At 35.4% G+C, this 14,550-nt stretch overlaps 1 protein-coding gene across 9 annotated transcripts in view; it reads right to left on the minus strand.

Moving 5' to 3' along the window:
• capn1a (calpain 1, (mu/I) large subunit a) overlaps positions 1 to 14,550 on the minus strand; it is a 44,009-nt gene that overhangs the window by 22,434 nt on the left and 7,025 nt on the right. For all 9 annotated transcript variants that reach the window (XR_012388501.1, XR_012388502.1, XR_012388500.1 and 6 more), the window contains 3 exon segments: positions 7,145 to 7,214; positions 3,547 to 3,665; positions 103 to 236 (listed from right to left, as the gene is read on the minus strand). Coding sequence is in view for 4 of the 9 variants with exons in the window: in XM_068224945.2 (XP_068081046.1) it covers positions 103 to 236; positions 3,547 to 3,665; positions 7,145 to 7,214 (323 nt within the window). In the remaining 5 variants the exon portion in view is untranslated.

The following is a 14,550-nucleotide window of genomic DNA, read 5'->3' on the forward strand; positions in this document are numbered from 1 at the left end:
AACGGTAAACTCTTTAATAAGACTGGGACAAAACCGATTTTGTAAATGATTTAGCAAGCACAAATGTTGCTGGCCTTTACCAAAATGTCTATCAGGACGTACTTAGCATAGGCTTTTTCCACCAAGGCACTCCAGAACTCATTTCCCTCTGCTGAATGGACAAACATGAGCTCTCCGTCTTTGACCGGGAGCCGATCATCGATCACAACGTCCACCCATTCACCGAACTGCCAGAACTGCAGAAAAAGAGGAACGCAAACCTCATCAAACAAATCATCCAGATGACGGACCGTGTGAGGAAAGCTTTAGAGCACTCCTGATTAGAGATGCAGTCGCTGCAATTAACGGATCATTATGATGCTAAAAATTACAACTATTACCACTGAAATCCTTTCCAAATGAAATGACAGAATGGATTAAAACCTGTCTGTACTTTTCAACGTTCACAATTTCATCAATTCAGACAACATTGCTAACAACACTGTTAGAAATGCAACTCAAACCAGGACAAACAGCCTCTCTTCAACATTGTCTTTCACATGTCTTAAACATTAAACCAAAATAATTCAAATGCCACCAAACCTCACTCCGGTAACACTTTAGAATAACTATCCGTTATAACTAGTTAATAGTCCATTAATAAACTGTTAGGGCCTACTCACACTATGCCATCCGTACCGTGCCCAGGCCCGTTTCCCGGATCGTTTGAGAAGTGTGAGTGCGCTGAATCGCGCTCAAGCACGGTTCACTTGGCCGGCCCTGGCCTGGTTGGAAGAGGTGTGCCTGAGCGCGGTACACTTGGGCTTTGGCGCGGTACGCTTGTGTGTGAGCGCAAAACGCGCCAAAGCCCGAAACTGAAAGCGAGACGTGACTTTTAAGGGGTTGTTTCATATGGATTTATTAATCATTCTTACTGTTCAGTGAACGCAAACTGCCGTAGTTTATTAAAGACGCAAACTCCTCGCAGCACGCCAGCTGCGCACCTTCAGCAGACCTCCTCATTCCTGCAGCACGAAAGCTTAATGATTGTTTATGAGCGCCAAAAGTGGCGGATCTGTTCGGCGAAATATCTGACTGCGTGTCCCCGCATCCCTAAGGACTGTTTAGCGAAATATTTGACTGCATGTCACTGCATAACAAACGACTGAAACGATATAACTAGAGAAATCTCCACTGTGCTACTGAATGAGAGCGTATGGCAAGCCGTTTTAGCATTTAAACCTTGTTCTGACTATCCATAAATATATTTAGAGATATCTCTAATTATATTTTGACTAGTCATAATTATAATTCGACTAGTCAGAATGACAATTAGAGATATCTGCAATTACAATTGTACTAGTACGAAATCAGATTGGAGATATCTGCAAATATATTATGACTAGTCATATTCCTCCATTGACTTCCATTGAAAAAATATTTGCAGATATCTCTAACTGAGTTTTGACTCGTCAAAAATCCAATTTAAGATATCTACAACTGTAATTCGACTATTAGTGAATTAATTAGAGATCTTTAAATATATTTGTAAATATCTCTAAATATGATAAATTAAAGTCATCTCCAAATGTATTATGACTAGTAAAAACTCAGAGATATCTCTAATTACAATTGTGACTAGTCAAAACTCATTTAGAGATATCTGCAAATATTTTTCAATGGAAGTCAATGGAGGAATATGACTAGTCATAATATATTTGCAGATATCTCCAATTTGATTTCGTACTAGTGCAATTGTAATTGCAGATATCTCTAATTGTCATTCTGACTAGTCGAATTATAATTATGACTAGTCAAAATATAATTAGAGATATCTCTAAATATATTTATGGAGTCAGAACAAAGATTTAAATGCTAAAAAGGCTTGCCATAGAAAGCGCTTCTGAACAGCGCAGCAGCGATGACGTAAGCGTGCCGAGGCCCGATATGGTGTGAGCGCGGGCCGTCGGGGGAGAAGGGAGGGGGGAAAAGCGTGCTTTGGCCCGGTTCGAGGCAACTGTACCTAGTGTGAGTACGGCCTTAGTTAATGAGTTATAAATGACTTGTTAAATGAAAGTTAATAGTTTGTTAATTATTTATAACTGTGCCTTATAGAAAGCCAACAGATAACTTATAATCTGTTAGTTAACAAGTTATAAATGACTTGTTAACTGTATTTTAATGATTTATAAATTTAACTTATGAATTAGTAATAGATCATGAACAAGCTGTTAGTAAATTGCTTACTAAAGACTTGTTAAGTATCAGTTAATACTTTATATACGTTATTGGGACATTATTCTAAAGTTGCAGCTATTCTTCATTTATTAACTGTTAGTAAATGAGGAATAGTTGCAACTAGAATAACATCCCAATAACATACATAAGCTAATAACTAACACTTAGCTAATATATTAACTCGCACTTTACAGATCAGTTGTTCATAGTTTGTTAACCTACTAATACCGGTGAAACTTTGTGGAACAGCAAATGGATGGAACAAGTTCAAGCTACAGAAATTTGATGTGATATTTAAAGTATAACATTTTTGTACCTTAACCTTGTTCCACTCATAAGCTTTTGTGTGCTGTATTTTACCAAAGAAACTCCACAGATGAAATGTTAAACATTGTGAGTCATAACATGGCAGAACAGCAGTATACACCAGAATACAACCCTATGAGGTTTGGGCACTTATTTATTTATTTTTATTTTTTTAAAGTTCTACAAAGTTTCACTGGTGTTATTAGATGGTAAAGAAACTATGAACAACTGATCTGAGTTTGAGTTAATATATTAGTTAGGTGTTAGTTATTGGCTTATGTGTGTTATTGGGACGTTATTCTAAAGTTGCGACTATTCCTCATTTACTAACTAGTTTGTTTATGATCTATTACTGATTTATTAGGTATAGTTATAAATCATTAAAAAACAGTTAACAACAGTCATTTATAACTTGTTAACTAACACCTTGTAAGTTATTTATTGGCTATCTATAAGGCATAGTTATAAATAATTCACAAACTTCTAACTTTTATTTAACAAGTCATTTATAACTCATTAACTAACAGTTTATTAATGGACTATTAACTAGTTATAACACATAGTTATTCTAGTGTTACCAGTTGGGCTAAAACTTTTGCACAGTACTGTATAGGGTTGCACGGTTTACTGGTACTATGGTAGTACTGTGATACTACGGCTCCAAAATACTGGCGGTGCCACTGTAGTTTGTAAACAGTAGTATCATCATTAATGATTTATCTGCACTACATAATGTTGTATGTGGAAAAGTCACTAAAATGCCAACACATCTGTGCAACAATAAACCATTTTATTTAAATAGTGTGTGGAGCACTTTAAGGTTGCAAAACTATGTAGAATTCGCGCTTTTTATGGTAGCCTATTGCATGTTTTCTGATGTTTGAGTTCAAACGCACATCTCAATCAGTTAATTTCTGCTCCTATGATTTAGCAGCTTCAACATCCATGACAATCTCTTAAAATGGACATATTTGCTTTATAATTTTCATTAAAATCTCTACAGAATGCAGAGTGATTCAGAACCTGAAAGTGGAAAATTCCAGCATAGTCATCTTGAAAGCTCTGGCCATGAGGGACAACCCTGTGAAGGAGTCTTTCATTAAGAGTCAGCGAGCCAATCGCAGCGAGGAGCCAGCAGTCACCTGACCAGGAAGAAAAAAAAAACAAGATATAAAATACTGAAGTTCAAAAAGCAAAATTAAACTCATGCTAAATCCCCTGTCATGGCTTTTAAAGGGATAGTTCACCCATAAATGAAAATTCTGTTGTCATTTATTCACCCTCCATTTGTTTCAAACTTTTTAGGATAAATAACAAAAGAAGATATTTTGAAGAATGCTGAAAACTCAAAGACTCTCAGTTATCCCCCCCCCCTAATTTGCACTCAATGCCGCACTGTAAAAAATTTCATGACAAAAATTCAAGACAACTAATATTTTGATGTTGTTTAAACTTATTCTAATCAGGTTAATCAGGTTGTAATTACATTTCTGAAGTTATACAAAGTTATTTTTGTCAGTTTGATTGATGCAAGTTAAGCTGACTAGAAAAGTTCTTTTGAATTAACTAAAAAAATTAAGATTGCAAGAATTTTTTTTTTACAGTGTGGAGTGTTTTAACCCAATGTTGGGTCAAATATAAACAAAACCAACAGTTGGGTTAAAACAAAAAGCATTTTATATTTTATTAAAAAGGTGACGCAGTGGCGCAGTAGGTAGTGCTGTCGCCTCACAGCAAGAAGGTCGCTGGTCAGAGCATCGGTTGAGTCAGTTGGCATTTCTGTGTGGAGTTTGCATGTTCTCCCTGCATTCACGTGGGTTTCCTCCAGGTGCTCCAAATTCCCCGCAAACGTGCGGTACAGGTAGGCTAAATTGTCCGTAGTGTATGAGTGTGTGTGCATGGATGTTTCCCAGACATGGGTTGCGGCTGGAAGGACATTTGCTGTGTAAAACAGTGCTGGATAAGTTGGCGGTTCATTCCGCTGTGGCGACCCCAGATAAATAAAGGGACTAAGCTGAAAAGAAAATAGAATTTCAATGAATTTCATTAAAAAAATAACCCAATGTTTTCCCAGTACTGGGTTGTGGCTGGAAGGGCATCCACTGTGTAAAAAATATGCCGGAATAGTTGGTGGTTCATTCCGCTGTGGTGACCCCTGATAAATAAGGGACTAAGCCGAATGACAAAAAGAAGGAATAAATAACCCAATGTTCGATTTGTACATATTTGACTATACGTTTTTTTTTTTTGTCTGTGGTGGATACAAATGATCAGCATTCTTCAAAATATCTTCTTCTTCTATGTTCAACAGATAAAAGAAAAGGTAGAGTGAAATAGCAAGTAAATGTTGACTTTTAGATGAACTATTCCTTTAATAAAACACAGCAGCTAAACTACCAAACTGCAGCCAGCAGGGGGACACACTGTCAGGGGTGGGGTTTATTTCCACAGTGAGGCCTGTGAACACATTCCTGTTTACATCCCACTCCGATCTCCACCTCACAGCACAGGAATTTTCCACAGCCTCAAACCCATAAAACATACAGTAGGCTACCAGATGAAGGAAGTGTGTGCTTCAATATGTGGAATGTTGAAATGTTCAACACTTTTGGTTGCTACAAAATTGTTATAATCCAACTCTAAGTTTTAATGTTCGGTAATTCTGTGAAATAAGCCAAACATACATTCATGGAGCATTTATTAAATACACTAGCTAGCATTGTTTGGATTACTTACTACATTGTAAGGTGCTGCAAACAGTCATAGTGTATTCTGCTGCTGTAGACCAACTACTTTTTCCACATTTTTATTTCATCCTTTATAAACTCTTACAGGACTCTGGGCTAAGATAAAAAAAACACACACACAGAAATGATTACCCAAAGTAATTGTGTAATGAATACATATTTGGGTGGCACAGTGGCTCAGTGGTTAGCACTGTCGCCTCACAGCAAGAAGGTCGCTGGTTCGAGTCCCGGCTGGACTAGTAGGCATTTCTGAGTGGAGTTTGCAGGTTCTTCTCGTGTTGGTGTGGGTTTCCTACAGGTGCTCCGGTTTCCCCCACAGTCCAAAGACATGTACTATAGGTGTATTAGGTAAACAATATTGGCCAGAGTGTATAAATGAGTACATGTGTGTAAAACATATGCCGGAATAGTTGGCGGTTCATTCCGCTGTGGCGGTCCCTGATAATCAGGGACTAAGCCGCGGGAAAATCACAGAATGAATGAATACATATTAAAGGGAAATCAGTCTGGACACTAGACATGTATTGCAAACCTTAGAAAGAAAAAAATGGTGAATTAGAAGTTTTTCCCCTCAAATAAAAGTATACTGTATATATATATATATATATATATATATATATATATATATATATATATATATATATATATATATATGAAATTGTGGTATTAGTGAAGGTATTGGTAAAATAACATATGTATGCCTGTAGCATAGCACACAATATATACAATTTTTGCAATCAAATACCCTGAGACCAATAGAAGTGTTATTTTACTCACTCGACAACTTACATTATTGCAAATGCTTCGAATTTGTTCGAATGCTTCAAATTTCGAATGTTAATTCATACTGTATTTCATAATTCATAGTGTTCATACTGATGTTTTAAAGAATATGTAATATCTTGAGAGATTTATTAGCCTGCACATAGCAGTATTATAACAGAAGAAAAGTTGTTGTTTTTTTGTAACCAATAAAGCCGTTTAATAGCAAATTCTTATATTTTTTTTATTTCTTATTTGCACAGTAAAAAAAGTCAATAAATAACATCATCATTTTTATTGTTTACTTTATTTTCCACTTATTTAAATGTGCTTTGGCGTTGATGTGTTGCTATGTACTGTACAAACTGCCTATATATATATATATATATATATATATATATATATATATATATATATATATATATATATATATATATATATGTATGCATCTAATAATATGTGCTGAATACTTAAGCTCATTTTTCAACATGATTTCTGCAGAAATCCTGTAGGGCAGGCATGTCCAAACTCGGTCCTGGAGGGCCGGTGTCCTGCAAAGTTTCGTTCTAACCCCCATCAGACATACCTGGGCAAGCAAATCAAGCTCTTACTAGGCTTTCTAGAAACATCCTTGCAGGTGTGTTGAGGCAAGTTGGACCTAAAATAGAGTTTGAAGTTTGGACACCCCTGCTGTAGGATGTAATGAAGACCACAACTCCCATGATACCACTCTTGTGATACCAGAAAAAATACATACTGTGCCTTTAACTACAATCCAGTACATTAGGTGTGTTCAGAGTTTGACTACTAGTGCCTTTAATAGTTTTATTCCTAGCTCGAATTAGTTTTTTACAATGGTGGCATTAACATAAAAAGCTCTGACAATCCCATTGAGAGAGATAAGTTTCAAACACTGACTCAGGTTCAATGGGAAGTCACATGCAGACACGCCTCAGGTCAGCTATCTGAGCTGCTTTTTCAGTCGTGACTCATGCTTTGAGTTTACTGCTGCAGGCAAACAATCATGTTGAGGGGATTCCATGACACATAACACTGGTAGAGCTCCGAAAATATGCACACTGGATGATTTCTTGTCCAAACAGAAGACTTACCCAGAGCTCCTTGACAGATGTCTGTGCGTGTGGCTCCTCCAACAATGAACTGAGGATCATCACAGAGCTCCTGCAGAAAAAAAGAGGGATTAGAAGGACTGAAGCATTGGGAAGCCTGAAGGAGTTTCAAGAGTTTCTACAAACATGATATTTTATTAGAGCAGTTCAGCCAAAAGTTATTAATAAATATATTAATAAAAACCCCAGCCTCATATTGTACATGCTCATGTGGTTTTGTTTAGTGCACTACAGGAACAATTGTTCACTAAAACAAACTGAGCTACACTAAAAAAAAAAAGATGTTTGTTGTTTGTTTAAACTACTTATATAAAATGGGCTGAAACGAGACAATTCTTGAGGGTTTTCTTGGCAACAACTTCATTGTTTCATGTTCAATCCACTTAATTCCTTCATGTTGTGCCAATACAAATTGGTTGTGGGGAACCCAGCATTCAGTGTAAATTTTGTACTTTTTTTATTTTGTATTTTTTCTGTCTTTCATTTAAATGTTTATATTTTTATATTAAAAAAGAAACAAAAGCTGACACTTTGAGTAGGAATGCATTCATTTTTGATAACCGATAACTTGTAAGATTTGGAGGCTGATTATAGATATTTTGGCTGATAAATATAAATATCAGCTCATGTGTTGTTTTGAGTCCGTTATTTTTTGTATCAATTACATACTATTAGTTTTTTTTAATTTAATTTAGCCTTTTTTCTGTCTTCCATTTTTATTTTTGTCATTTTTTATAAAAAAGGAAACAACAACTGACACGTTGAGTAGGGATGCCTTTTTTGACCAATACTGATAGCAAGTGTCAGACAGAATCTGCAGACATATTTTGCTATTTCTGCGCAGAACTTTGTAAAAAGTCTGTGGATTTATGTGAAATGATTTTGGGAGTATCGTAACTAAAAACGTAATATGTGAAATAAAAAATACCATTTTAACTTTTATTTAATGTTTACAATGTAAATCCAAATAGATCCAGTTATTTAAAGCAAGTCTTTCTTATAATATATCTAACAAAAGACAGAAAATGCCACTTTACAAACTATATTGTAGGTCAATAATATTTCTGAAATGAATTTAAAAACTGAATAAACATAAATGTACACACATTTACACAAGCAATTAAATAGACTCAATGATGGGCTTAAAATCTGCAAATTTCTGCGTGTGCAGATTTCATGTGGGCCTACCGATATCTTGTAAGATTTGGCAGCTGATTGCTGACATTTTAGATAAAATCAACTTGTTTTTTTTGTATTAATGACATACTATTCATTTTTTTTTGCAGAATTTTTTTTTCAGTTTTAATTTTAATTAAAAATGAAACAACAGCTGACACATTGAGTAGGAATGCACCAATATGGAACTAGGGCCAGACAGAGTCTGCAAACATTGATCATCCGGCTACTTCTCGCATACTGATTTTCGAATTCTATGAATTCGAACATACTACTCAGCTCACATACTGATTTTAGCGTACTACATAGTATGGAAGTATGTGGTTTCACATGCAGCAATATCGTATATATCTATGGGCGATCACAAATTAAAGAACAGGAAGTGATGGACTGTTTCATAATAAAAGATCTGCAGTTTCTGTGCATTTCTCATTAGAAAATGTTTTAGTGCTCTCTTTACTCTGCGTTTTACAGGCAAAAGTTGTTGTTTTTTTTAACCAATAAAGCCGCTTAATTGCAAACACTTTTATTTTTTTATTTCTTATTTGTACTGCTAAAAAAAAGTCAATAAATAACTTCATAAATTTTACTGTTTACTTTTTTTCCACCTATTTAAATGTGCTTTGGGGTTGATGTGTTGCTATGTACTGTATAAACTGCCTATGTATGTATGTATCTAATAATATGTGCTGAATACTTAAGCTCATCTTTCAACATGATTTCTGCAGGAATGCTGTAGGTTAGGCATGTCCAAACTCGGGTCGGGAGGGCCGGTGTCCTGCAAAGTTTAGTTCCAATCAGACACACCTGGGCTAGCTAATCAAGCTCTTACTAGGCTTTCTAGAAACATCCTTGCAGGTGTGTTGAGGCAAGTTGGAGCTAAAACAGAGTTTGGACACCCCTGCTGTAGGGTGTATTGAAGACCACAACTCCCATGATACCACTCCAGTGATACCAGAAAAAATACATACTGTGCCTTTAACTACAATCCAGTACAAACATTGTTTGCTATTTCTGCGCAGGATTTTGTAAAAAATCCACCCAAGATTTTGGGAGTATCGTAACTAAAAACCTAATGGATCAAAATAAAAAAATAAAAAAATGTTTACAATGCAAGTCCAATTAGATCCACCTATTTGGTAAAGAAAGCAAGTCACTCATATAATATATCTATTAAAAGATAGAAGATATTATTTAACAAACTGTAATGTAATGAGCATTTTCATATTAGTCAATAATATTACTAAAAACTGAATAAATATAAAATTACACACAAGTAAATACAAATCTGAGGAAATTTGCGTTCCTAAAATACTAGTTTTTTAGTTTTTAGTTTAGTTTTTTATTTAAATATTTTACTTTTAGCCATTTTAGTAAATTAAGGTGATGTACATGAATGAGAAAAATGTTGCTTTGGTAAAAAAAAGACAAATATTGTTATTTCATTTTTAATAATAAAACATATTTAGTGTTTTTTAATAGCATTATTTTAACAAAATGTAAGCTACCGCAGCCATGCCTGAGTTGACAGAGAAACATCATCTGATATGAAACAATCCTATTCTTTAAAGAATGAACAAAGACTCTTCTGAATGTGAAGCTGCACTGGAGGAATCATGTGTTCTCTGACCAAACGTGTCTGCAGAAACATTATAATCTGTGTGTATGTGACTCTGTAATAGTGACAACAGCTGCAGGAGAGTGGAGGGAGGGTCAAACATTCTGACTATGAACTGCACCGATGAGTGAATCCAAAACCAAAAGCATTTGGCTGTCTAGACCACCAAGAACATGCATTTCATAGCATTCATGAGTATACAATATCAGAAAAAAGGTATATTTAATAAGAACACATATCAAGAAACAAAACCATATATACACCTTAGAAAATCTGTTAATTAACAGTTCTTGTATTTTGTGCACTGAAAAAAATATTAATTGACTTTACTTAAAATAAGTGAGTAAACCCATTGCTTTTCAAGCAGTTTGTTGACTTTACTTTAAAAAGTGAGCAAACCCTATTGTCTTAAAATAGTAAATGAACTATGTGCACAATTATTTAAAAAAGGAAGTTAAATCAACTTAAAGGTTGCAAGTTACAACGGGTTTACTTTTTAAGTAAAGTCAACTTGTGACTATCAATGCAACGGGTTTACTCACTTTTTTAAGTAAAGCAAATACTCACCTTTTTACAGTGTGATTCACAAGTGTTTTTCCATTTTGTTTACAATGGATAAATCCATTATGGGAGCTTGATCTCTGCTCTGACAACTTTTGATGTTGAAAAATTAACTCTACAGTTTAACAAAGTGACTTTTATTGACATTTTAGTAGTTTGAAATAATATATAATGTAAGGCAAATAATATATAGAGAAATAGGTCTATAAAATAACAGTAAATGTACTGGCAGTTTACTACAAGGTACAACACCAGCCCAGGCAATAAATCACTTTAACATATTAATAATGTTGATAAAAGTCTTTTTTTTTTTTACTTTTTAAGGCTAAAAGTTGCTGAGAGAAGATCAGGATCCCATAATCCAATTCAAAAACATAAATAAATGAGAGAAAAAAAAATCACAAAATATGGAAGACTGCTAATTTACAGGTATTTTTTCAGTGTTTGTACTGTCTATATACCAAACTGGTAAAATGGTAATCATGAAAAATGCAGATAAAAGGTATTATGTTTACCACAAAAATGAAGCAGTAAAACAGTTTTCCACATTGATAATAAGAAATGTTTCTTGAGCATCAAATCAGTATATTAAGATTGTTTCTGAATGATCATGTGAGACTGTATAATAAAAATACAGCTCAGTATTACATCAATACATGAAACTTTTACATATATTATAATAGAAAATGTTTCTTTATACTATTATATTACTACCTTTATGTATTTTGACCAATAAATGCAGACATGGTGAGAAGTTTTAACCCCATTTCACACAGTGAAAGTCAGTTAGGTAGGTCTAAAATTGCTATTTTCATCCATGAATGTATTAAAAGTTTATAATATAATCAGTTTTACTGACGAGCATCTTACAAAACAAACAAAAGTAACCAAACACAACAAAATACAACATGACCCTAACCAAGGCTGCACATTATATTGTTTCAGCCTTAAAATTTGTGGAGTCACTGCAGATTTAAACTACAATGCAAAACTCTGTCAGTCTATTCAGGTTTTAATGTATCTGCGCCAAACCTATTCTAAACCAAAGTCCCTACGGTCTTTGTCTAAACTCATTCATCTGCGTAATAAATCCAAGTTTGTTTTCTCTCTGGCTGGGAGTCTTCCCTGTCACAGTCTGCTACCTCCGGTTTGTTTAAGGGGGGCGTGACCAGCGGCTAGTTTGAGCACTGCTGATTAGGGGAAATGAAGCTCTGCTCACTTTATTGGTTAATAAGCATGTCAAACAAAGAGGACTGTCATGCTTTTGCTCTTATACAGAGATGAGTCTAAATAGAGATTAGGGTTAGGTATCGTTTGGGTTTTTTTCGATACCGGTGCTAAATCGATACTTTTAAAAGGATAACATTGCCAAAATGGTGCCTGAATCGATAATTTTAAGCCACAAAATTATGGTGGATGACTCTAGAAAAATCTTTTATTTAACAAAATCTTTTAAAAAATAATTTTAATAGAACAATATAATTAAAGTTTAAAGTAAACATCAATTCATAATTATATATTTGAATTACATTATTATATATTTCCTTTGATCTTTTGTTGGTTAGCATGAATTTAAGATTTACCTGTGTGTGGTTTGAGGGGGGTTGGCAGGGGGAGTGGGGGGTGGGAAGATAAAAAAGAAGATAAGGGGAGCGAGTGCCCGAGGGAGCAAGAGAGGCATTCCTTTGCCTTTTTGAGCTCTCTAATTTGTCATTACGTTTGACATGTTTCCCCCTTACATGCAAATTTTGTAAAGCACGTTGCTGGAACAGAGTCCTTGCTTGTAAAATACACTTTAGAATGCTTAGTTTAAACAAATTTGATGAACGTGATCATGCATGTTGATCTGAAGAGTGTCGCTCTCGCTCCCCGAAAACCAGGCTGAATGTACTGCGTGCGTCCGTTCCCTAAGCGACAATATCAATCTCCTGACATCGCCTGTCCGTATTCCTTAAAGTTGTTTAGAATGAAATGTTTACAGATGGTGTGACACAACGCCTATGTGTGCCTTTGATGCACCCCTTTAATGCTTCTTGCGTCCTCTTCGCAGCACGGGTTTCGGTACCCAACCCTAATAGAGATGTGTCTAATTAATGATCAAATAAGGCTTTGGTGGGACAAAAAAAATGTTGTCAGCTGGCAAAAACAATTCAAAGAAAACCCCTGAAAGTTTATTATTTGTATGTGTTTTTAAAGGTGCAGTAGGTGATTGTCGTCAGAAACATGTTTTGTTGTGCTGTTTGAAAGTCTCTTCACACTCCAAAAGTACTGATTAAAGTAAATGATCTTAATGTGTTTATATGTATTTTTATATTCTGGGTAAGGCATAAAATTAAAAAATGTTCATCCAATTAAATATTGTCGGGCGGACTCCCATAATTCCGATAAGTAGCCAAAACTGTCTGTCAGCAAATGTAGATTTGAACTAATGCACAGCCATTCACGCGCAGATTTCCGCGTGAAATAAAGTTTGTGCGTACACGCACTGCAGGTTCATAAGAGAGTCGAGGGAGGGAGAGAGAGAGAGAGAGAGAGAGAGAGAGAGAGAGAGAGAGAGAGAGAGAGAGAGAGAGAGAGAAAGCGCTAGCGGTAAAAAAATGCTGAATCAAAACTTTTTAAAATCCTGAATCATTATTGGAGTTGGGCGAGGCAGGGTTGCAGTGGGTAGTGCTGTCACCTCACAGCAAGAAGGTCGCTGGTTCGAACCTCGGCTCAGTTGGCGTTTCTGTGTGGAGTTTGCATGTTCTCCCTGCCTTCGCGTGGGTTTCCTCCGGGTGCTCCGGTTTCCCCCACAGTCCAAAGACATGCGGTACAGGTGAATTGGGTAGACTAAATTGTCCGTAGTGTATGAATATGAGTGTGGATGTTTCCCAGAGATGGGTTGCGGCTGGAAGGGCATCCGCTGCATAAAAAATTGAATAAGTTGGCGGTTCATTCCGCTGTGGCGACCCCGGATTAATAAAGGGACTAAGCCGACAAGAAAATGAATGAATGAATGAATTATTTACATTTGCACACTGAACAAAAGACAACACCATGGCTGAAGTATTTCTGTTAGACGGGTAATGTTCTGTTTTAAAACTACTTTAGCTTCACACGGAGCTGATGTAGATGTTGTTGTTGTTACGAATGGGTTATATGCACAGAAGTGTTGTTCAGCAACTGAAATCTTCCGGCGTAAAACTGATGTGACTATTTTCAGTTTCATAAGGACCTGTGACAGCATCAATGATGTAGATTTTTATTTAGTTTAACAACAAAACATCAGTAAATAGCGCTATTCCGCCTAGCCTGCTTTACTGAGCTGAAGTTGGTTTTGTATTTACATAGGTTCATTTTTGTACAATGAGGACATGTGATTCGCTCCCTATATTTACCATGCTGCTCTAAATATTCACTCTGAAATAGCATGTAAGTATGGTTTAGTAATAAGCGTAATTCCTGCACGGTGTGTGAGGGTTCTGCTGTAATCTTTAAGGTGTGCATGCTCATATTTCAGAAGGCGTGGCTTTGGACGGCAGGCGTGGGACTGTGTTTCAGAGATTTATGCTAGCCGGTTAGCAAATTACCTACTTCACCTTTAAGGCCTGTAACTATATGAACATTTAAAATATTTAGACAAAAGAAACTGTACTATTTGTAATTATAATAAACATACATTTATTTAAATTAGCAGTACAATAAAGACTATGCACTGTTACTTTATATCTGGTTAATATATTACACAGTTGAAGTCAAAACTATTAGCCCTTCTGTGATTTTTATTTTATATTTCCCAAATGATGTTTAACAGGAATTTGTTCCACAGTATTTCCTATAATATTTATTCTTCTGGACAAAGTCTTATTTGTTTTTATTTCGGCTAGAATAAAAGCTGTTCTTAATTTATTTAAAACCATTTTAGGGTCAATATTATTAGGGTTGGGTAGCGAAACCCGGTGCCATTATAGCACCGGTATCTTTGTAACCGGTATGTACCAGATCAAATCAGCATATGAATTTCGGTGCCTAATTTCGGTGCCACTGGTGCTGC

The sequence above is a fragment of the Danio rerio genome, chromosome 13, assembly GCF_049306965.1.
Source record: "Danio rerio strain Tuebingen ecotype United States chromosome 13, GRCz12tu, whole genome shotgun sequence".
Taxonomy (NCBI): Eukaryota; Metazoa; Chordata; class Actinopteri; order Cypriniformes; family Danionidae; genus Danio; species Danio rerio.